We start from the raw sequence: 25,318 nt of genomic DNA on the forward strand, positions 1-25,318 counted from the left end.
TGAGGAGGAGAATGAGGATGAGGATAGGATGAGGACAAGAATGAGCATGAGGATAGGAGGAGGATGAGGAGGAGGACGAGAATGAGGATACTGAATCCAGAAACAAGTTAATAAAACTAAGCAGTTTACAATCACAAATCAGGACATCCATCCCTAATTTCCAAGTTGTAATGGAATCATAGAACATGATGACAAGTAGATTTCGAAATTTAATAAAAATTAAGTCATTTTCTTTTTATGCCATCAAACATTCACTCATCAAATAATATTTAGCTCTTTCCTTTTCTTGATAAATTTCCACAATTGACGACAATTAGAATTCATTTCTTGCACTGTTATTTCAATATGTTGTCATAAAAGAAAACATCAGTCTGGCTATTTCAGTAAACTCATGAAGAACGTGGAATGCTTGTGAAAGGAGACATTATGAATTAGGTTAATTTTAGCATGCTATAGTAAATAGAAGGGGATTCATAAACCATAATGGAAAGAAGAATTGAAGACAAACATTATACCATTGGGTATATCTTTCAAAGGAGTGCCACGACCCTGCAATATAAAAGGTAAACCATAAATGAAATAAGTTTTAATATAGCACACAATTAAGGCTTAATATGAAACGGAAAATGAATACCTTTGCGATGTGAAGTTCTTTGTTTGCATCTTTTTCAATTGATGTAACTAACCTCTCCACTGTTTTCCTTTCACGCACAGGACGACTTATAGCAGGAGTCCTCGACTCAGTCTCCTTAAGTACCTCTCTTTTTCCCTCCACCTTCTCCCTGTTGATCTTCCCTTTCCTATACTTTTTTGATCCTTTCTCCTCATCCTCCTCCTTCCCCTCTTCTTGAAATTTCTCCTTTTCACTGCTCTCATCTTTGTCTTTAGAGACACCCTCTTCATCCATAGCATCCAATTCTGGTGTCTTAGCTTCTGCACTCTCCTTTTCCTTTTCACTATGCACGGTTTCCTTTCTTTTCCTTTTCACCTTCTCTCCGTTAATCTTCCCTTTGCTGTGCTTTCTCAATTCCTTCTCAACCTTACTATCATCGACCTTTTCTTCTTCTTTTAACTTATTAATCTTATCCTCATCCTCCTCTTCTTGAACTTTGTTCTTTTTCCTTCTCTCATCTTTGTCTTCAGGGACAGCCACTTCTTCCATCACAACCACTTCAGGTTTCTTGGCTTCTGCACTTTCCTTTTCTCCTTTACTATCCACAGTTTCCTGTCTTTTACTTATCACCTTCTCCCCGATGTTCTTCCCTTTCTCAAACTTTATCAATCCTATCTCGATCTTACTATCTTCTACCTTCTCTTCATCTTTTGGCTTATCAACCTTATCCTCACTCTTTTCTTCCTCTCGGATTGTCTCCTTTTCACTGCTTTCATTTTTACCTTTATGGGCATCCATTGCTTCCATTACATCCAAATCTGGTTTCTTAGCTTCTACATTTTCCTTTTCTTCTTTACTATACACAGTTTCCTTAACCCCTGCTTCTTCATTCAGCTTTTCACTCTCAAATACATTATCATCTTTGTTATCCTCTTTTTTTCCTTCCACTGAACCAATTTCCTTGTCCTCTTTTACTTCCTCCTCGTCATCAACTTCATTGTTGTGTTTTACTTCTCCACCAGCTTTCTGATCTTCTTCCATTTCTTTTATGACATCCTCTTTCAAGTCTTTGACTCCATTGTCCCCTGAGGCTTTTCCTTGATCACCTTCCAGGTCCTTCTTCTCACTCACACCATTTAAAGTTTTCCCTGGCAAGCAATTGCCATTTGAGTCAGTGTTGGAAACAACATTTGCTGATTCCCCCTCACCCATAATGATGTTATCTACAGAAAATCTACAAACTACTTCTTCCTGCACACTTTCTACTTCACTGACTTTGTTAATTGGACAACTCAAACCTATCAAGGGAACAAAAAACCCATTTGTATAAGAATGCCAAACAGCAAAGCACAAAGAGAATAGCTAAAAACTTGTTAACTTATATACCAAAAAGAGCAGTATTTCTAACCTAGAATATATAAAATTCAATTATTCATAAAAAAACAATAATTCCAACAATGGAAGATCATTTAGAAAACAGGTGTCATGTTTAAAAGAGAACCTGGGTGGATCGAAATTAAAAGATTTATTTTTTGTCCAAACTGAGAAAACCAAAATTATCGTGCCATGAAAACTTGAAAACCCGTTGCAATTGAAGCTTGAAAATTGACCTCATCCCAGAGTCCATGAAGAAAATCAGTTTATAAGCAAAAATTCAACACGATAAACAGCACTCTCCGGCAAGGAAGATGAATAATTGAGCTAAGAAATTTGAAAGGAAAAAAATAAAAAACAAACTATGAAATTTCAATTTGCATTAGTTCCTGAGAAATTGAGAAACCCTAGGTCATCCAAAAGGGAGAGTCTTAGTGAGTATATTTTCAACAAATAAAAAACTAAACACAAAGCAAAATTAAATTCCAAAAACCGAGTTTTTATCAGACATTATGACAAATTTATCACAGAGAAACATATTACAAGCAATAAAGTTCCAATTTTCATCACTATGAAGCACTTTCAAAGTCTTGAAGTCCTGCATAAACAACAAGAAGAACTGAAAGTTACAGATTCAGGAGTTGAATGAGAACCAAGCTAAACTTGGGATGTCAAAATTATAGCAAAAATCAAATTAAAACCAAAAAAAATCCAATTTTCCTGAACAATGAGCATTTCCAATACCTAAGTAACGTAACCAAAAAATTCACTAAAAAAACAAAAAAGATGCAAACTTTACACTTGAAATCAAGAGGGTAAGAAAGGGGAGTGAATAAGTGAGACTTACAGATTGAGAGGATAGAAAGAGAATTGAAGAACCTCGATTTGTACTTGGAAATGTATTTTCTCTTTCTCACACACATTCATCAGTTATACAGTTGAGGGTTATTTCTGACCAATTTATTATGATTCGGACATCAAATGCCACATCGGACTAAATCTAACGACTGAGATGTGGTCTTCGTCAGTAATTGCTGGATGAATGGTTCAGATATCAACTTCCTCATAATTTTCTTTCCTTTATGGATGCTGGTAGCCACTTGGCATGCCAATGTTTTATCCTCTTTTATATGTTATATTCCATAACATATTTGTTATTGTTATACTAGTAGTAGGACCGACAATGAATTAAACTAACTTGGTATTTATTCGAAACTCAATTCGTTATTTAACTTAATAAATTTGATACATGAATTAAATGAGTTGAAATTGAGGGAACTCGTTATATATATATTTATTTATAAACTAATTTTTATATTTATTATGATTTATACATTATTTTTTTAATGTTTATTGTTATTATATATAAACAATATTATATTTATATATATAAAAAAATTTCAATTATTTTTCAAAATTTAATTAATTATTTGAGTTGTCTAAATGAACAATTCGAACTGAATCGAATAGTTACCAATCTTTATCGAGCTGAACCGAATTGAGCTCTAGTTCAACTCGATTTGGCTCATTTCCTAGTGTAGCCTATGGAGAATCATTAGTAGTTTAATTTTAAATCTGTGTTACATAAATAATATATTTCTTGTGTTGTTTTAATTATTTTAACTTTAAATGGAATAGTCATATCTAGTAATAGTAATTGAGATGTGAAAGTTTAATGTTGTGTGTTTCTTATTTAGTCTTAAAGAGATATATATTTCTTTACTTTAAAATTTTCATCATTTTGCTAAATGCACTCTTAAAAGTTAATTTGAATGACCCAATTCAAGCTATATTCATTATATCAGGAGTACTTTTAATCATAATGTAATAATCAAACATAAATTGAAGTCCATAAACTTATTTTTATCGAAACTGAATTAGGTAAAATTACTTTTGTTTAACAAAGAAGACTTTTGATGCCAAATATAGAATTCAGTAAAATAGTTCTGACTTTCAATTCTCTGGCACTTCATTAACTGTATATCCTCTAATTTGATTCCTCCCTAATCTCAAATAGTCTAAAAATACAATCTGAGACAAAAATTAGTTGATCTAATCTTAGTTGATGCCAAAAAAAAGCCATGTGTTGAGGATGCCACAACAGACACAACACTCATTTGATGCCCAAGAACTCTAATGCTGTTGCTTTAGGTGTCAAGCCAAGCTGAGACAAGTATTCAGAGTTATAGAACTTGCTCAAATGTCTCATTCCGCTGTCACAAAGAATGGTTACAATTGTGTGACCTGGGCCAAGTGACTGTGCTACTCTAACTGCTCCAACACAGTTCATTGCAGAAGAACTCCCGAGGAAGAGACCATCGTTCTTCAAAAGAAACCTGGAACACGAGTCAAAAACTATGGCAATAATTAAATTCATTCATTCATTTCTTCCACTCAACACACCAAATGAGCTAAAATAAAGATAAGATGGCTAAGAAAAGAGTCGGGAATACTGACCTAGCCATTTCAACAGCCTCCATATCTGTGCCTCGAAAAGCACCATCGAGTTTTCCCTCTGCAAAATTCTTTGTTACCCTGTTAATTCCTATTCCTTCTGTTATAGTGTCAAATGGATTTTTAAGTCTATGACCTTCTGCCTCCTCTTTGGTGTACATTACTCCCCTTGTTACCTTGTTAAACAAACCAGAACCAGGAGGATCTACAAGGAAGCACTTGACATTTGGATTCTTTTCCTGTAGAACAGAAGACAAGAAATTCAGGAAACTTCTGAAATCAAAATCACAGCATTTTAAAAGGTGAAGGAAGAGGCAATGAACCTGGAGAAACCTGGAAACTCCAGCCACAGTACCACCAGTGCCTGCCGCAGCAACAAATGCATCCAACTTTCCACTCGTCTGTTCCCAAATCTCAGGCCCTGTACCCTCATAATGAGCCCTGAAGTTTGCTAAGTTCTCAAACTGATCGGCGAAAAACCCGCCTTGACAGTCAGTAGAAAAGAGTGAACTGTGTCTGTATCCATCAGATTCGTGACCATTTGCTTGTTTTGTGTCTTTTCCATTTAATTGTGATCTATTCTTCAATGCAAATTCGTTTGCTTCCGATGCCCGTCTACGTGCAATATTGACAAAATGGTCTTTGTGAGTAATGGAAACTGGTCGTACTCTTTCAACAGTTGCCCCAAGGGCTTCAATTATTTGAGACTGAAAGTTGGTTGAGATAGAAGAAACAAAATGTTTCAGTTTGAGAATCTTCAATTGTTGACAATATTCTTCAGAAAAGTTTATCGTCTTATTGGTTATGCACTTGGTGTATGATAATAGAGTTGCTTAACTAAGTACAAAATACCTTCTCAATGGCAGCATCATCCGGTATAACCACGTGGCATTTGCATCCAAAGGCAGGAGCAACAGTGGCAATGCTAATGGCCGTGCTTCCAGCACTCCCTTCAGTAATAATTCCACCCCGGCGTAGTTGTCCAGATTCCAAAGCCTGCATAACCAATCATTGGGAAAAGAATAAACAGAGAGCACAAACGAGGGATTATGGTAGTTAACGAATAAATGACCCAAAGCTTTGATAATCATATTTTGGAATGAAATTGTCAAAGCACTCAGAAGAATGAGATATTTGTTCTCTTTGGTTCCACTATGATTTATAATTTTGTAACTTTGATTTATTCTATTTATAAATTACAGTAAACACAGAACATAATCTATACATTTCATTATATTTGAACTGCAATTGAAGGAGTCATCAACATTGAAAAAGGAGTTTACCTCTTGAATGATTTGGAGTGCAACCCTATCTTTGACACTCCCTCCAGGATTCAAAAACTCGCACTTGCCAAGAATCTAGAATAAGTAGAAAGGAAATTTGTGAGTGAGAATTGTGGAAAAGAGGAAGAGAAATGGAATAAAAAGGGAAAGTGAAAATACTTGGCACCCCGTAGCATCAGAGAGACTATTGATTCGAATCAAAGGGGTGTTACCAATGGCATCAACCAATCCATTGTTGTTCTTTTTCTTATTAACAAATTTCTTCTTCGAATAATAATTACAGATGAAGTAACCAAAGAGGAGTGAGGTGAAGATGGCAGCAACAGCGCTTGTGGTTCTTCCCGCTATCATTTTTATTTGATGATATTGATGAACAACACCAACCTTAAATCAATCCTAATGTCTTCTTCTCTTAGTTAATGTGGATCTATCTATGTAAACATGTCAATGGTAATGGGCTTCTCTTTCCTCTATGTTTTGGCCCATTTTTAAAATATATAGTTCCATGATCTATTATTAATAGTTGATGTATGTAGTAGATGGGTAAATATATGCTATCACACATATTGTGTCACTCCATATCTCATGGACATGTGATTGGTCAGAACAAATATTTGACCATTTATAAGCTCATTGCTCATTGTATAATGGTACATGAAATGACATAAAATGTGAGACAATAGATGAGCTCCAGTAGTAGATTCTATCTTATACAAGCACATTCAGTATTGACTAGAGTATTAAGCTGTGTAGTGGATGACCATTGGTCAATGCAATGCATAAAATCCAATCTAGTTTCCATATTGCATACTTCAACCAAGAGTCACATGTCAAACTTCAAATAGTTGACGAAAGAGACAATAATTGATGATTAAAATATAAGTAGGGAATGTCCCAATACATAGCGTGAGGACGTGGCCTTGAATGAAATATTATTCATTTGTTCTGATCAGAATTTTATAATGATGTCATGGGTTACATAGAGATGGAGATGGCTCATTCGTTATTCAAGAGAAGCAAAACTGGACTTTTTTATTTATCATCACAAAACTGGACTTCTTTATAGATTTTTATCAACAAAATAAGTTTACTATTTATATGTTAATATGATTGATGTGTTAATATCTTTAATTTTTTAATGAAAATAATATAGGATAAACTCTGACAGAGTTGTTAGACAATATTTACATTGTATTCTAAACCAATAAAAATGTGATTTTTTATTTTTAAAAATATTATTTTATTCATATAGTAAAATGTGGTAGACTTAAAGACGAAGAATGAGACAAGGTTGGAGACATATGATCCTCGTCCTACTTTCATGCACCTTTAAGACCTTCTCCTCCCTTTCCTCTCTGGATCAGAATCCTTTCTCCTTTTTGTTCTTCAATTCCTTCCAAATTATTTTCCCATAAATTCTTGAACCTAAGTTATGGTGATCACATTTCGCTCCCTCACTTCCCTTCTCACTCCAAAACCAAGTCTTTTCTCTCTCTTCTCCCCAAAGTTCCCACCTTTCCTCAAAACCCTTCATTTCTCTCTCCTTTCTTCACCTCCTTCATTCATGTCTGCTCCTATTTATGCTTCTTCATGCCCACTTTCCTTTAACCCAAACACCTCCCAAACCCATTATCATCACTCATGTGGATATTCCACTTTCACCAATCACGTTCCTTCATCACCCTTTTCCAAATACCACCTCAACTCATTGCACACTCACACTGTTGTAGATGAAGTTGATCATGACGTAGGTGGACACAATCTATGGCTTAAGATGCAAGATGAAGCTAGATTTGATGTCACCGTCGAACCTATCTTATCCAGTTACTACCATAGTTCCATTTTGTCACATAAATCATTGGAATCTGCTTTGGCTAATCACCTTGCTATAAGGTTGAGCAACGCAAGCCTTCCAAGTTCTACACTTTTTGATCTTTTTAAGGGAATTTTGGATGGTGATGATGAGCATAACATCATGGATGCTGTGAAGGATGATTTGAGAGCAGTGAAGGAAAGAGACCCTGCTTGTATAAGCTATGTGCATTGTTTCTTGAATTTCAAAGGGTTCGTGGCATGCCAAGCACACAGGGTAGCTCACAAGCTGTGGTTACAAGGAAGGAAGGTTTTAGCAGTTATGATTCAGAACCGGGTTTCGGAAGTTTTAGCAGTGGATATTCATCCAGGAGCCAAGATTGGAAGTGGGATTTTACTTGATCATGCAACTGGGATTGTTGTTGGAGAAACTGCTGTGATTGGAAATGATGTATCAATTTTGCATAGTGTCACATTGGGAGGGACTGGTAAGGCCACTGGGGATAGGCACCCTAAGATTGGTGATGGTGTGTTGATTGGAGCAGGAACTTGTATTTTAGGGAATATTAAGATTGGTGATGGTGCTAAAATCGGTGCTGGTTCAGTAGTGATTAAGGATGTTCCTCCAAGGACTACTGTTGTTGGGAATCCGGCTAAGTTGGTTGGAGGGAAGAACAACCCTATCAAATTGGATAAGATTCCTAGCTTCACTATGGACCATACTTCAAATATCTCTGAGTTTTATGATTATTGTGTTTAGAATTAGATTAAGTAATTTTAATTTGGGTCTCTTGTTTGTTATGTAAGAGAGAATCCATGTTCTCCTGCTAACAATAAGGAAAAGAAATAATAACAAGAGTGCCCTTTAGTTACTGGTTGTGTTGTTGTAAGGTGCTGGAATCACCCTTTTGGCCTTTTGTTTTATTATTTACTATTACTATATGAATTTGGCCTGTGTGGCTTTCATTTCAGAACTTCTGATTGTTTGCTTATTCTTGTTAGATACTACTGTGATCAGTAATGTCATGTGGTTGCATATGAAATTATTCTTATCCAAAACAAGTTGTTTTTGTTTCTAATTATTCTTTGGGGTATTTGCATAATACAGGTCCCCAAGAGTCAACTGGCTCAACTAAATTATGGGCTTAGTATAATATATGTGTATATATATATATTGTGAATTATGTTAGTGACACAGAACATTAAGGAGTATAAGTGAAGATGTTATCTTATAAATGTGCTTCATTGATGACTAGTAATCTCTGTGATTTCCCACTGGAGGGTCATCTCTGATCATTTCCAATATGGAATGGACTTTCTCAGAAAAGCTAAAAAACCCAAGAGTTGCATGCTTATATCTTGTGAAATATGTAATTTCCATACTCATGCTTATATCTTGTGATGTAACTATTATTGTAATTTCTCTTTGTGGATGTTTTTATTGCCATCAACTTATATTTTGGCTAAATTAAAATGGGCAAACATAAGAAAATCCAATATAAATTGAAGGGACGTGCTATCACTTTTAAAACAGAATCAACCTATATTTTCCAACGAAACTTGAATGTTAGTAAGAAATTGAAGAAATTAACATATAGCTACATTGCCACCTTGTAAGTTCAAATTTATTACCTACACATATCTTCTCTATGAATAATTTATAAGTAAGTTTTGAGATTTTATGACTGAATACCCAAATCACATGAATTTTTTTATTATATATAAAAAGATTAAAATTACAATTTTGAGCTAGAAAATTAAAATCCTAACTCCAATGTTTCTCTCATATTGGTGATTTCTGCACACGCTTGCTCTGTTTATCTTTTCCTTTCATTTTCACTACATACTCTGTGCACTCATGAAGTTTCTCTCAAGGACCCAAGGTATTTTTCCATTCTAAATCACAACTTTTATTACCGTTTTCATGTTTCAGCTTCAGGGTTCCAATTTTAATATCATTCTCATTCCAATTTAAGTTAATTTATTTATTTTTTGGTTTTCAGTGCTGAAGTTTAAGTCTGTTCTTAAATGCGGGAAAATTGACCCTTCATCGAAGAAGTTCTCATCCTCATCCTGGTCAAATGGGCCTCCTCCTCCTTCTGAAACGAATGGGAAAGTTTTTTGCTTTACGAATGAGAATCCAACAAAAGTGAAGGTTACTAGAATCTCAGTGTATGATGTATGCAGGGTTTTGGAGACTGGACCTTGGGGACCTGCCATTGAGGATGCCCTCAACGTGTTTGATGAAATGCCTCAACCTGAATTGGTTGTTGGAGTAATAAGGAAGTTAAAGAATGTGAATACTGCATTGCAGTTTTTTAGGTGGGTGGAGGTTAAAACTGAAAAAGCACATGATCCTGTAGCGTACAATGCACTTCTCATGCTTATGGCTAGGACCAGAAGCTTGGACCATTTCGAACAGATTATTGAAGAAATGAGTATGGCTGGATTAGAAGTGTCACATAATACTTGTATCGAATTGGTTGCTAGGTTTGTCAATTCACGACAAGTACGTGAAGCTTTTGTTATCATTGAAACCATGAGGAAGTTCAAGTTTCGTCCTGCTTTTTCAGCTTATACAACACTGATTGGTGCCCTCTCTGCCTCTCATGAATGTGATCTCATGCTCACCCTCTATCATCAGATGCAGGAACTAGGCTATGAAGTGAGCATGCATGTGTTTACTACACTTGTTCGTGTTTTTGCCAAGGAGGGCCGCGTTGATGCTGCTCTTTCCTTGCTGGATGAGTTGAAGAGTAACTCGTTTAATGCTGACCTTGTCCTTTATAATGTCTGCATTAACTGTTTTGGGAAAGTTGGCAAGGTTGATATGGCGTGGAAATTCTTTCATGAATTGAAAGCACAAGGGTTGGTACCCGACAACGTGACATATAGTAGCATGATAGGGGTTCTTTGCAAGGCTGAGAGGCTGGACGAAGCTATTGAGTTGTTTGAAGAATTGGATCTCAACAGGAGTGTCCCTTGTGTTTATGCTTACAATACCATGATTATGGGCTATGGTTCAGTTGGGAAATTTAATGAAGCATACAGTTTACTTGAAAGGCAAAAGAAAAAGGGATGTATCCCTAGTGTAATTGCATATAATTGCATTCTAACTTGCCTAGGAAGAAAGGGTAAATTAGAGGAAGCATTGCGGATCTATGAAGAAATGAAGAAAGATGCAGCACCCAATTTTCCAACCTATAATATTTTAATTGATATGTTTTGTAAGGCAGGAAAACTTGAAGATGCTCTTAAGGTTCGGGATGCAATGAAAGAGGCTGGCATGTTCCCTAATATCATGACTGTAAATATAATGATTGATCGACTATGTAAAGCGCAAAAACTTGATGAAGCTTGCTCCATATTTTTAGGATTGGATCATAAAGTTTGCACCCCTGACATAGTTACATTTTGTTCTCTTATTGATGGTTTAGGAAGACATGGCAGGGTGAATGATGCCTACAGTCTTTATGAAAAGATGTTAGATTCTGGTCAGACTCCAAACGTGGTGGTATATACATCGCTTATTAGGAACTTCTTCAACTGTGGTAGGAAGGAGGATGGTCACAAAATTTATAAAGAGATGATCCATAGGGGCTGCTCTCCTGATTTGATGCTCCTTAATGCTTACATGGATTGTGTTTTCAAAGCTGGTGAAACTGAGAAAGGGAGGGCTTTATTTGAAGAAATAAAGGCTAAGGGGTTAATTCCTGATGTCCAGAGCTACTCAATTGTGATCCGTGGTCTTGTGAAAGCAGGTTTGCCAAACGAAACTTATCAGTTGTTTTATGAGATGAAGGAGCAAGGACTGCATATGGACACCCGTGCTTACAATATTGTTATTGATGGATTCTGCAAGTCTGGTAAGGTCAATAAAGCTTATCAACTTCTGGAGGAAATGAAGACAAAGGGTCTCCATCCTACTGTTGTTACTTATGGTTGTGTCATTGACGGGCTTGCTAAAATTGACAGGCTAGATGAAGCATACATGTTATTTGAAGAAGCAAAGTCGAAAGGTGTTGATTTAAATGTACTGATCTATAATAGTCTTATTGATGGATTTGGGAAGATGGGAAGGATTGACGAAGCATATTTAATTTTGGAGGAGTTGATGCAGAAAGGTCTGGCTACCAACACACACACGTGGAATTGCTTACTTAATGCATTGGTGAAAGCCGAGGAAATCGATGAAGCTCTCGTCTGCTTTCAGAATATGAAAAACTTGAAATGCTCTCCAAATGAATTAACTTATGGCATTATGATAAATGGTCTATGTATGATTCGAAAATTTAATAAGGCCTTTGTGTTCTGGCAAGAGATGCAGAAGCTTAGGCTAAAACCCAATACTATTACATACATAGCCATGATTTCAGGACTTGCAAAGGCTGGAAATGTTCTAGAAGCAAAAGGACTCTTTCAGAGATTTAAGGCAAGTGGGGGCTTACCTGATTCAGCTTGTTATAATGCCATGATAGAAGGATTAAGCAATGCCAATAAAGCATTAGATGCATATACACTTTTTGAGGAAACTCGGCTGAAGGGTTGTCATATATATAGCAAAACATGTGTTGTTCTTTTAGATGCATTGCATAAGGCTGACTGCCTTGAGCAAGCAGCAATTGTTGGTGCTGTCTTAAGGGAAATGGCAAAGTCGCAACATGCTACAAGATTGCCTTGAGAACAGGTTGTCCATATTGTACTGGTATTGAAACAGAAGTGTGGCTTCTGGACCAAAATAAGTGGTGGTTCCGGTCAATGTTTTCCTTTTCCCCATATCAATTGACTACAACAACAACAACCAAGCCTTAGTCTCACTGGGTGGGGTCGGCTACATGAATCGAATGACGCCATAATGCTCTACTTACTGATCAGACAAATTGTAACACAGAGATATGTGTCTAATGTCATTGGCTCTTTGATAAGGTTCCTCGTCTTTTTCCTTAATGGTAATTCTTATACATTACAAATTGAGGTTTCAGAATTTTTTGGCTGCTTCATGCAGATTAGTTTTGGGAAAGTTGTGCTGCATTTAGACCACATTTGAATTTTTCTTGTTAGGTGGAAATATTCTGTATTGTGCAGGTAGACCACTGGATTTCCCAGCACTATTTTTGTTGTAGAAAACAAGATATTTAATCATTATGCATGGTCTATATGCTCTGTTTAAATTCCTAAGTCACCTTGGTAACGTAATTGGTTTGATCCTCTATGCTTTAAGTATGAAGCACAACTATATATATGTTTATCACTCAAGATAAGAGCATGATTTTAGAACTAATTAAACAGTTTTCAGCGTTTTACTAAGGAAATGAAAATAAAGAATTCTTGTATTCAAAATCATAATTTTTTTCATATGGTCAAGGTGGTGAATAGTTGGGTGCCACTTCTCTTAATATGAAAGATGAATTTCAGCCAGTACCTCAAAGCATTTAATGTTTTCACATCCAATTACTTATCATATGAATATTTATTCGTGCTTATAAAAAGGAATAAAAATTAATTGCTCCAAATCATGTATTAAAAATAGAAAATATAATAAATTTTTTATTTTTTTAATTGACATGATTTATTTTTTTTGATGTGTGACATATTTTAGGACATACTTTAGAATAACAAATATATAAAAAGATCATATGCTAAACACTAGCAATGTGCAACAAACACAAGTGAGCAACACCTACTGAAAACTCTCTTATTCTTTGCAGCGTGAGTGAGAGTGCTTAACATTATTGTTCAGATTTTTTTGTATATCCATTTTTATATAGCGGAATTGTTTTTTTTTTCATAAATCTCACGTGTTCATTTTATATTATTATTAGTTTCTCTTTGTTCTTGAATTGATTCGGTGTTCAGATTCCCCATGGTGCTATATAAGTTAATATTTCACGTTTCAAATGTCTATACATAGTAGCAACTTAATTCAGTCAGAGCTAACTGAAGAATTGCATAGTTAAATATTACTCCCCAGTCCCCACAATGGTACAAGTCATCCATAAAAAAGAGTTACATATATATGCAACTTATATTTTCTCCAACCTTATTAAATAACCATGACATATTTATTAGCCATATTATATTGGCTCAAATTTATTGTCCTAGGAAACTTAAACATGATTGTGAGAAATTGGAACCAAGATCAGATTTGATGCCCTTCTTGATGAGGAGCCTAAAGCTTCAGTCATTTGTATATTTTCCATGATTCCACCACTTGGAAGATCCCAATTATAGTAATACAACAACTGTGCAAGACAAAGTTCAATACTAGGTAGAGCAAATGAAATGCCTGGACATGATCTCCTTCCAGCACCAAAGGGTATGTATTCCATATTGAAACCCTTATAATCAATTGGATGATCAATGAATCTCTCTGGGACAAACTTCTCTGGTTCACTCCAATACTCAGGGTCTCTTCCAATTGCCCATGCATTCACTATCACTTTGGTTCCAACAGGTATTGTGTACCCTTTAAGGTCACATGTTTCTCTACATTCTCTTGGCAGAAGTAGAGGAGTAGGAGGGTGTAATCTCAATGTTTCTTTTATCACAGCTTTTAGATATTTAAGATCTTCAAGTGATGTTTCATCACTGTATCCTTTGCTACCAAAAACTTTTCTAACCTCTTCTTGAGCTTTGATCATTACTCTTGGGTTTTTCAGTATTTCTGACATGGTCCAATCTATAACTGCAGATGTTGTCTCACTTCCAGCAACAAACATGTCCTGCATGCAACACAAAAATACATTTTAGGGTAGACATTGTTTATTATTATTATTTTATTTAATATTAAATATGTGTGAAAAAATCTTTCTAATATTAGTATTGTATCAGCTACCAAACACATTCCTAATTTCTGTTATGAAATAAAATAATGTCTAAGTTTAAATATACTGACCAAAATTACAGCTTTGATGTTGTTCATTGTCAAGGGAAATCCAAGGTCTTGATGGTCTTTAATATTTAGTAGAACAGATAAAAGACTCTCAGTTTCAACTTCACCACCGGTCTTCTCCACTTCTGCGATGATGTTTTCAAAAATCATATCAAATTGTTTGTGCATCTTCTCCAGTTTAGGCTTCATTCCACTGATAATATGAAGCCACTTTTGGGAAGGAAACAAATCCATAATAATGAAACCTTCAGCAAGTGTCACAAGTTTCCTCATTAGTGAAATGAATGCATCTTGATCTTTATATTTCACACCAAAAGAGGCCCTTGAAGTAATTGAACTTGTCATAGCAGCCACTTTGTTACTGAGGTTGATAGAAGATCCAGTGTTAGCAGAAATATATGTTATTAACTTGGATACCTCTTCTTCCCTAATGGATTGGAATGATCTCACACGTGTAGCACCAAGAAGCTCTATTGTGCATATTTTTCTTAGCTGCTTCCAATAACCACCATATGGAGACGTAGCAATGTCAGTGGAACCATAGCACATGATATCTGCACCAAGTTGATGAGGTCTATCAGCAAAGTTGAGATCATTGGTTTGCAACACTTCCTTGGCAACTTCGGGAGAAGAAACTACTATGGTTGATACTTCACCAATTTTTAAGTGCATGATAGGGCCATGCTTTTGGGCTAGCTCTCTCATACGGTGATGGGGTATATAGCCTATGAGGTGGTGTATGCTTCCTATTAAGGGCAGCTTCCATGGCCCTGGGGGAAGATTCCATGTTTTGCTTCTGCCATTGGATCTCTTTCCTACTTTCACAATAAATAAGATACAAATTATAAAACTTAGTGAAAACAAAAGAAAGGGGATTGATAACTCCATGAGGAGAATAATGTATAGCAGTGAGTGAGTGTTTATGGTATGTGTCAACTAGTTTACATATATACAGTAAGTGTGAGATCAGATCAAATATACTATTCATTTGGTATTTATTTAAATCATTATTAATTTTGTATTTTTTATAAAAGTAATAAATACTCATTAATATACTTATATTATTTCATTCATTGTGTATTCAATAGCTAAATATTTATATTATTTCATTAAAATATATTATTTTATCATATATAGTTCATCCCAATCTATATTATGATATTAGTTCTTTGAAAAGTAAAATAAAAATTTATTATTATTTATATTATTTAATAAAAAATTAGTATTAGATGTACTATTTTATTATTTTTACTCATTTTTTTATTAATATTGTTTTATTAAAATTTGTGAAAATTCATTGATACTTTAATAAAATCAATAAATGTGAATAATGAGCTTATAACATGAAGATATGTATATATTTAATTCATAAAAAATATTTGTATCAATATATATTTTTACTAAAAGTTTATAAAAAAAGTACAAAGATATTTTAATTGGAGTTTTTTACAATGAAAAAATGGGTTGGTTACTCCCACAAATAAGATATATTATTTTCGTTATTTATTTTAAGAAGTATCACTTTTAAGGTTGGTGTGAGATAAGCCCTAATTTTGTGTTACCAATTGTAGTTGAGATATACAAATAAAATAAAATTTAGAGCAAAAACTTATTTTGTTCTCTCAAATTTTTTATATATAATAACTTGGTTTTTGCAAAAATGTAAAACCTAAAATGCTCACAAAAAATACATAATAAGAGTTAAATTAGTCTACTTCTTTTTAACTTCTTAGTGTGTTTTATGACCCGTGATATGAACTATTTTGTCTTACATTCAAAACATTTGAGTATAAGTTTGAATCTTTATATTTTCGGGGATCAAATTGATATATTTGAAAATTTATAATGGGTAGATATTCACTCTAAAATTTTGTGCAATTTTGGTGTTCAGTTTTCCATTTTTATAAAGAAAACAACAAATAAAAAACATAATGGTACTAATATTAAAAAGTTCCCTCTAATAATTATTTAAGAAAATAAAATAAATATTGTTATATTGGAAAAATGTCAATCTTACTATTTTTAATCCTCTTTCAAGATATAATATTGTAATATTGTTCGAGGTTATAATGCACATTGTAATATTACTAGTTTTCTTAATGGAGTATTTTTTTGCTAAAGAGAAAATTGATGAGTATAATCTCAATCATTCACTCACTTTTCATAATTATAACTAGTATAAATTAATTTTCTTCGAATGAAATTGGTCCTAAATAAAATCCAGCCAAATCTTTAGATATTATATAAGTTTTAAAACTCACAAACTATATTTGTATCTATGAAATCCACATTCGTTAGAAATAATAATTATTTACCTAATAATGATTGATTTCTTACCCTTTTGTTATAAAAAAAACTACCCTCTTAAAAAAGCTAATTGTATTAAGGTAATTTTGCCTTTTATTAAAAAAAATAGAGAAAAATATATACAACTTTTTAAATTTTACACATTTTGCAAATAGGAAATATTAACTTTAATTTCATCCCAATTGAGTCTTAAATATCTTTCACTCATAAAATAAGTGATTTTGTTAAGTCTATGTTAGAATTTTAATGACGAAATCTGATCTTTCAATTTTTTAATCTACATTGTGGATTTGTTAATTTTAAAATATAAAGAAAAAAATGTTTGAATCTCTCCTAAACTTTTTACAAAATCATCAACTTTAACATATATTCTCAATCAAACCTTATTATAAGTTTGTGTTAGAAATATAGTAAACCAAATATGCAGTGAACCAAGAAAATAAAGATACAAGAGAAATTTGCATAACATCATCAATTAAATTGAGTCACTACATCTACAAAATGGACAATGTGTAAAAAAAAACAAAAAGAACACTTCATTTTAGTGTCTTTTTTAGTTGATACTATGTGGATGGGAACGTTCCTCCTCTTGCATTCTGCAAGTTCAACATTCAGTTTGCACTCTTTCCACCATCTCAGTGAAGAAGCATTCCTGGAACAGGAAAAAGGTCACCAATGAAGGACCTTTTGACCCTTCAGAGAATGTTGAATTATGATACTTACCAAATAACATAAGGACTTGCATCTCTAAACTTATCTTTGGCTCCATGCTTTTTTCCTCTCAACTCTTATTCATAGGTTAGTAGTCTTTATGAAACAAACATAAGATATTTAGTAGTCTTATTTATATTGACTCAAATTGATTGTCTTATGAAACATATATACACATGATTGTAGGAAATTATGGGTACTGACCTAACTCATTCTATTAATGCAGATGATGAACAACTCCAGCAAGAAACATGCGTTGACAGAAGAAATTAATAATAGGTCGAGTGTTATAAGACTTCATTCGATCTAAGTGTTATATAAGGCAAAATGTCAATATTTAATATCCGAGACCTATGTATTTTGGTGAGAGGATAGTCGGATATTCCGAAAGTGGTTAATTTCTTATGGGATAGAAGACACAAAAGTTTATCAAAAAAATAGCAACCTAGCTTTGCCTGAATGGATCACCCTTGTCCAGTCTCTAGCTTGGGGAATTGGAGTGCATCACATTTTTATCATATAACATGCAATCTTCCAGAGTAGCAGATCTAGTTGAAGACAACATGGACTCATTTTAATAATTTTCGGGAATCAAAGTAAAAGAAAGAATTAAGTGAGGTAGGCACTTTTGTGGGAACATATGTATGTGGTGTCTAAAATCATATCAACAATAAATTTTAATTTTTTTAATTGAATGATATGTTTTTAGTGGTATGAAACATAATTTATACAACCAATCTTTATTAGTTTTGTAGTTTCATCATGTGTAATTATTATTGGCAATTTGGTCCAAGCTATGGGGTCAGTTAACCCACACTTATTAGTTGGGTAATACATGAAAAATATGCTCATCTGTCCTAATATATCCGTTCAATATATCATTTTTGTTCGTAGACATTTCAAACATACAAAACAAGCCGCCACAAATATTATCAGATGTTATATTTATATATGCATTTGTATATTAAACGTAATAAAATATTGACATTTTCTTATTATATACATTTGTATTTTGTATATATGCATACATTTCAAACATAAAAACAGATAGCCCACAAATATTATCAGATGTTATATTTATACATGCATTCGTATATTACATGTGATAAAATATTAACATTTTTTTATTATATATAGAGAATAAAATATCTCCAACTCATAACATATTACTTATCTACTTAACCTCATAGAAATGTTAAACGTGTCCTCCAACTTTATATTTTTTAATTACTAAAAGACATAAATATTAAGCATAAAAAACCCTACACAAGTGACAACACATTCCAACTCAATTTGTGGCTTATCATTTTTCCTTTCAACTTTTAAAAATAAACTCCTTCCTCTAGTCCTCTCTCTCCATCTTTTTTAATAATTGAGATAAGTTTAATTTCTTATATTCATTTATTGACGTGGACATTTACCTGCCTATCTGTTTTTCTCCGATGCAATTATTATATTAATGATGAGATGTGTTATTTGAATTAGCTACCATCCCTAGAAATTTGGTTGAGTTTCATTTGCGTTTAGCATAAAGTTTGAGTTCAAAACTTAGACGTATAAAATATTTAGAGCTAGGTATAGGGCAAATACAACTTGTCCTAATTTATTTAATGTGTGTTATTGTCAGTCATTTATCATATTTGTATGTATATTTTTTCAATTTGTACAGAGTAATGATATATATTTGATTTTGATTAAAAATATCATGATTCTCTATTTTTTCATTATATATACTAGTGTGTCGACTGACACTTTGTGCCTGTCGACCCGCATTCTTATTACAATATATAAACTTAAAGAAAAATGTGGATTTAAGAAGATAAAAACCATTATATGATTGTTAGATATTAGTATTGTGTGAAAGTTTTTATTAAATATTAACGAAAGGGGTTAAAAAGGATAAAAGTGGAATGTTAAAATTATGTCATGGTGGTTACCACTTGTTTTGGCTTTATTAATAGTATAGATATAGATGATTTACAATATATACATATAATATCAAATTATATATCTATAATAATAAGTAAAATATTGATAATACTTTAACTAAACGAGAAATACATTATATTTGACCAAGTCTAAGATCGAATCAAGTTCAAAGATTGTCGCATTTAGTATTTGGAGTCACATTAGTTTTGTGTTTATGGTCGAATCCGAATTCAAAAAATGATTATATCAAAATTTATGATTGGATAAGGGATAAATCTTACCTGATCCAACCCGACTCATGCTCACTCTTAATTTGAAAGAAGGAATTTGAAAATTTTATTAGAAAAGTTTGATGCAACTTTTATAATACATTTTGTATTTCTGTGAAATATTTTATTCATTTATCTTTGTTAAAAAAAATTTATCTCTATTTTTCAATTAAAATTATGAATTAAGGAGTGAAAACTTATAGAAAGCGTGCAAAACATTAAATATTAATAAGTAGTGTTATAAAACTTGGCTCGAATCGGTCGGTCTAATCAGTTCTATTAGTTCAGTCTAACTAGTTTTATCATGAATCAGACATCTGACTGGTTTAAATTTATCATCTAATCAGTTTTGTATAAAAATGGATTGATTCGGTTTATGACTCTATCGGTTTAAGCTTAAAATTTTGTGACTCAGATGGTTGGACCTACTAGACTGTCCGAGTCAATAAAAAAATATTTTTTAAAAACAATCAAAATGATACCGATTTGAGATGAGAAAAAATCAAATATTTTTAACTTATTTGTAGTTATATTTGTCACTTGTTAATTTATATTTTAGCAAACATTTCATTGTCTAATTAAATTTTAAACTTATGTATAGTTTTGTTTGATGACATTTTTAACTTATATGTGATATTTTCTGGTAGTGAAATACAATTTGTTGGTTATTTAATTAAGTATAACAAAGTTTTAAATTTCGAATATAGAATTATTAAATAATGTTAGCTAATATTATGATTTTTAATTTTTTTAATGTAAAACAAATTAATCTGTCCAATCATTAACCTATCAATCCAATTAGTGACTTATTGACTCATAATCATAGCCAAGTCATCAACTGCTTCAAGTTTAATAACACTGTTAATGATAAGTGTGGTATAATTTGAGAATTTTATATTATTGATAGTATGAGGAAATTCTTCTTTACAGATTACTGTGTTGGATTAGTATTGGTAATTGGGGCATATTTTATAAAATCAATGGTTGGCCTTCATAACCGGCACTGGTCAATCGACAGTAAATCAGATTTTGATTGCTGTGGACCCACATGTGCTTATCAACAGCATTTGAACACATATATATATATATATATATATATATTCTGACTCATATACACCATATAAGGAGTAACATCTGTTATAAAATAATATTATTTTATTTATTAATAGTTAATTTATTTTATAAATAATACATGTTATTTTTTGTAATGTTAGAGGATTTAGGTGCGGAATATATAAATATGGTTGTTATTTGTACCACATAATACATGAATTTCTAATTGATTGTAATTGTGGTACCCATCATCATGAATATGTAGAAGTACGGAGTAGCATTCAACCAAGGTTCCTTATGAGGTTTGCAACTCACTATCTTCTATTCAAAATAATCATTCACTTTTAATAATAAATAATTAAATATTTATTAAGTTTAAATGAAGACTGATGACTTTCGAGTATAATATAAAAATTGAAAATAATAAGATTATGAATAGAGATATTAAAGCTTCATTAATACCACTCAATTATTACTAATTACTCAAATTCAATTCTCTGCATACCACACCCATCTTAAAGTTGACATTCAACTGCTCTACAAATAAATAACTCATATTGAGTTCACCACATTATATGATATGAATTAGTAAGTAATACTTTAATAAAAAATAACTAACACAGTTATTAAAGATATTAGTTAATCTCATATTATTTCCCTAATTTTATATATATGTGAGAGTGTATCAATAATCTTTCCATATAAATGCATAAGAATTTGTTTCAAAATTAAATATTTTAAAATGCATTCAGAATTCAATCTGAAGCAAATAAATAATTGAAGTTTACTTATATTTAAGTAGAGCACTAATTAGGAAAAAGTTTTGTAGCAATAAATGTGCATCTTTATATATTTGGGCAAAAGATTGGTTTCTCATCCACCCAACCATAATGGAGCTTCAAAACCCTTTCACTATTTTGTTTACATCATTTCTCTTTCTATTCTTGTTACTAGAAATAGTTAAGAGATCCAGTTCAAAGAATTCCTATACAAACTTACCACCAGGGCCATGGAAACTACCCTTCATAGGTAACATACACCAATTTGTTGGGTCAATGCCCCATCACTCCATGAGAGATTTAGCAGCCAAGTATGGTCCTATAATGCACCTAAAACTAGGAGAAGTTTCCAACATCATAGTTAGTTCAGCAGAAATTGCTAGCCAGATTATGAAAACACATGATGCCAATTTTTCTTACAGGCCAGAGAGTCTTTTTGCCAAAATATTTTCTTATAATGCTTCAGACATTGAATTCTCTCAATATGGAGATTATTGGAGGCAACTAAGAAAGATATGCACCGTCGAGTTGCTATCAGCAAAACGTGTTCAATCATTCAGGTCATAATTATCTTTATGACTTTTCTTAATATTATATAATTCGGATGTGAATAAATTATTAACTGATATCTTTATTATTATATCAAAATATGTATCTTCATAAGATTTGGTATATAGTTTACTATTGTCAGAATCTAAGATCCCACGTACATATATATATATTATCTATATGCTGGCCTCATAACTTCAAATTTTTATGTGTGTTGCTAAATATTCAGGTTCATAAGAGAAGAGGAAGTGTCAAAACTTGCTAAAATAATATGTACAAGTGAGGGGTCCATTGTGAATCTGTCTCCTATGATTTCCTCATTGTTGCATGGGATATCAGCACGATCAGCTTTTGGTAAAATAAATAAAAATCAGAAAATATTGATATCAGCAATTGAGGAAGGAATTTTTCTAGCAGGAGAACTATGGGTTAGTGAATTCTATCCCTCATTAACAGTGCTTCAAAAGTTGAGTAAGACAAAGGCTAAACTTGAAAAGTTGCACATAGAGGCTGATAAAATATTGCAAGAGATTCTTGATGATCACAAAAATAAAAAAAGCAGTGAGAGTGAAGATCTAATAGATGTTCTTCTCAAGTTTCAAAATGACAAGGATTCTCAACCTCCCTTAACTGATGACAATATTAAAGCAATTGGCCAGGTTAGTACATTTTCTCTATGTATGTCTAACATTATTCTTTATGTGTAAAAATTAGGTAGAATTTATAACATTATTTATGATGAATGATTTTAATCAATCTCCATGAAATGATTGGTGTCCTCGATTATGTAATAAAGATTCATGTTTGTATGGAAGAAAATGTTTATGGATAAGGGATTATGAATCCATTTATTATAGGAGATGTTTGGTGGTGGTGGTGAAACAACATCAAGTACTGTTGTGTGGTGTTTGTCAGAAATGATAAAGAAACCAAAAGTGATGGAAGAAGCACAAGCTGAGGTAAGAAAAGTGTATGATAATAAAGGATATGTGGATGAGTCAGAGTTGCACCAATTGATATATTTGAAGGCAGTGATCAAAGAAACACTGAGGCTCCACCCACCTGTCCCATTGTTAATGCCAAGAGAAAATAAAGATAGCAGCAAAATCAATGGATATGATATACCACCTAAGTGCAAGGTCTTAATAAATGCTTTTGCTATTGGAAGAGATCCTAAGTATTGGAATGAACCTGAAAGCTTTAATCCTGAGAGATTTCTGAATAGTTCAGTAGATTATAAGGGCACAGACTTTGAGTTTATACCATTTGGTGCTGGAAGGAGGATATGCCCTGGTATTACATTTGCCATACCAAACATGGAGCTTCCACTTGCAACATTGCTTTACCATTTTGATTGGAAGCTTCCAAATGGAATGAAGAATGAAGAACTTGATATGGATGAATCATCTGGGTTGGCTATTAAAAGAAAAAATGATCTTTGCTTGATTCCAATTGTTACTCGTATGCCTTAAATATGTATTTTCATTACATGCATCAATAATGTTATAAACTATTAAATAATGCTTACTACTTTAAATCTGTAAGCACCATATCTATCACCCCATACAATGTTTTTAATTTACTATTCAATAATTGATTCAGTATCTTGTAATTTACTTGTCAATAGTTTTTAGTAGAGTGTGTAACTATCTCAAAAATATGTTCTAAACTTTATCTCATTTAATAAAATTTTGACACATTAAACAATTAATATGATGCTTTAATTTTGTGTTATACTATTCAATTTTTTTCATGTGTCAAAATTTTATTAACTGCGACATAAATAGAGGCATACTTTTAGGAGATATGATCTTCATACTTTGTTTGGTTGAAGAGTGAAAAATAAGATAAAGGGAGTATGTGAGAAATAAAATAGATTATTATATTGTTTTGTTTGAGAGAAATAGAAAAAAAATTAGAGAAGAAAGTAGTAAATATGAATTTTTAAATTACATAAATATCTATGCAATAAAAACAAAATGTAGTTTAAAAATACAAAAGCTTAGGGATAGTTTTGTAAAATAACTTTTGTCTCATACTTTCTTTGTATTAATGAGAGAAACAATTTTGTGGGGACTCATGAAACTTTTCTTCTCTCTTTCCACTAATTTCTTTGATAAAGTTTATGTTTCTTTTCAACATGTCTCATCTCCTTCGCTTTCTCTTCTATTTCTACTCTAATGACTTATATTATTCACAATTGAAAGTCATAACAATCCACTAAGATTTAATCATTGTGCTAGTAAGTAGTAACTTTTGAAGGAAATCATAGTGTGTCAAACTTTCTCATATTGATTAGGATTGAACGAGTCTCGAGCATACCTGCTCATTCAGTTTGGTTCAATTATGATCGAGTCTAAATATTATTGAGTCTTATCGGTCTAAGGTTGAGTTTAAGTTTAAAAATTAGACTCATACAATATTTAGGGTTGGTAGGGAACAAGCATGACCCATCATGACATGTTTCATGGTCACTCACTTATCATATTTATATGTGTCTTTATTCAATTATGTATAAAGTAATGACATCTAATTGGTTTAAAGTATCATCGATTTTCTATTGTTTCATCATATATATATCATTAGATATATCAAATTATATATCAATAATAATAAATATCTAAACAAAATAAAAAAAGGGTCATAATACCAACATTTAAGGTTTGGATGAGGATCACCTGTCCCCATTTTTGTCCCTTTTGGTGTCCTCATCCAATCAGAAAATCTTATTTAATTGAAAAGAAATTTTTTATTAAGAGAAATTAATATTTGTACATTATTCTATGAAATTTAATTGATTTGGTACATGAGGACATAATCTTTTTGGTACAAATATCTTGTCCTACGGTTTACCCGCTATATATATATATATATATATATATATAGGGTTTAAGTGTAATTTTGACCTAAATGATGGCATTTAAGTTATGAGCAATTCCCTAGACGTGATGGTGAAGATTATGAGTGATAGGATAGGAGCAAAAAGTGTGATATTAAAAAATGAGTGACCAAAAATGGCATCCAAGGGCCGTGAAATTTGAAACCACATTAACATCTTCGTATGGAATATACCATGTCCACATATTATATTCCACATCCTTTTAATCCACACTAACTCTCACATTCAAATACCACCATCATTATTAACCTCTTCATTGTCACTACCATTACACAATAACCATTCTTGTCCACATTCTCATTATTTGTCTCCACCTTTGTAGTTACCCAACCTCTCCTACAAACCTACAACTATCACCACCAATGCAGTTTTAGTTGCCACCTTCACCACATAT

General features: G+C 32.4%; 6 protein-coding genes across 6 annotated transcripts in view; 3 read left to right on the forward strand and 3 right to left on the reverse strand.

Moving 5' to 3' along the window:
* Window positions 1-2,994, reverse strand: part of LOC109360209 (intracellular protein transport protein USO1-like) — a 6,218-nt gene extending 3,224 nt beyond the window's left edge. Inside the window, exons 1-3 of the mRNA XM_019604934.1 lie at window positions 2,835-2,994; window positions 635-1,911; window positions 505-549 (exon numbers count right to left, since the gene is read on the reverse strand). Of these exons, the coding sequence (XP_019460479.1) occupies window positions 505-549; window positions 635-1,911; window positions 2,835-2,910 (1,398 nt within the window). The 5' untranslated portion in view covers window positions 2,911-2,994. The remainder of the gene's footprint in view (window positions 1-504; window positions 550-634; window positions 1,912-2,834) is intronic.
* On the reverse strand, window positions 3,994-6,108 carry LOC109360202 (cysteine synthase 2-like). The gene is made up of 6 exons (XM_019604924.1): window positions 5,884-6,108; window positions 5,725-5,799; window positions 5,294-5,437; window positions 4,765-5,148; window positions 4,445-4,680; window positions 3,994-4,323 (listed from the first exon to the last, which is right to left on the reverse strand). The coding sequence occupies exons 1-6, from the start codon at window positions 6,073-6,075 to the stop codon at window positions 4,101-4,103; spliced, it is 1,254 nt and encodes a 417-aa protein (XP_019460469.1). The 5' UTR covers window positions 6,076-6,108; the 3' UTR covers window positions 3,994-4,100.
* LOC109360204 (serine acetyltransferase 1, chloroplastic-like) lies at window positions 7,071-8,408 on the forward strand. The gene has a single exon (XM_019604926.1). The coding sequence runs from the start codon at window positions 7,157-7,159 to the stop codon at window positions 8,294-8,296; it is 1,140 nt and encodes a 379-aa protein (XP_019460471.1). The 5' UTR covers window positions 7,071-7,156; the 3' UTR covers window positions 8,297-8,408.
* LOC109360198 (pentatricopeptide repeat-containing protein At3g06920-like) lies at window positions 9,339-12,536 on the forward strand. Its single transcript, XM_019604918.1, has 2 exons — window positions 9,339-9,419; window positions 9,540-12,536. Exons 1-2 carry the CDS (start codon window positions 9,395-9,397, stop codon window positions 12,215-12,217), a joined length of 2,703 nt encoding a protein of 900 aa, XP_019460463.1. The 5' UTR covers window positions 9,339-9,394; the 3' UTR covers window positions 12,218-12,536.
* On the reverse strand, window positions 13,585-15,367 carry LOC109360200 (premnaspirodiene oxygenase-like). The gene is made up of 2 exons (XM_019604922.1): window positions 14,432-15,367; window positions 13,585-14,258 (listed from the first exon to the last, which is right to left on the reverse strand). Exons 1-2 carry the CDS (start codon window positions 15,314-15,316, stop codon window positions 13,644-13,646), a joined length of 1,500 nt encoding a protein of 499 aa, XP_019460467.1. The 5' UTR covers window positions 15,317-15,367; the 3' UTR covers window positions 13,585-13,643.
* LOC109360201 (cytochrome P450 71D10-like) lies at window positions 21,542-23,641 on the forward strand. The gene is made up of 3 exons (XM_019604923.1): window positions 21,542-22,036; window positions 22,255-22,684; window positions 22,883-23,641. The coding sequence occupies exons 1-3, from the start codon at window positions 21,588-21,590 to the stop codon at window positions 23,495-23,497; spliced, it is 1,494 nt and encodes a 497-aa protein (XP_019460468.1). The 5' UTR covers window positions 21,542-21,587; the 3' UTR covers window positions 23,498-23,641.

The sequence above is a fragment of the Lupinus angustifolius genome, chromosome LG11 (assembly GCF_001865875.1).
Source record: "Lupinus angustifolius cultivar Tanjil chromosome LG11, LupAngTanjil_v1.0, whole genome shotgun sequence".
Taxonomy (NCBI): Eukaryota; Viridiplantae; Streptophyta; class Magnoliopsida; order Fabales; family Fabaceae; genus Lupinus; species Lupinus angustifolius.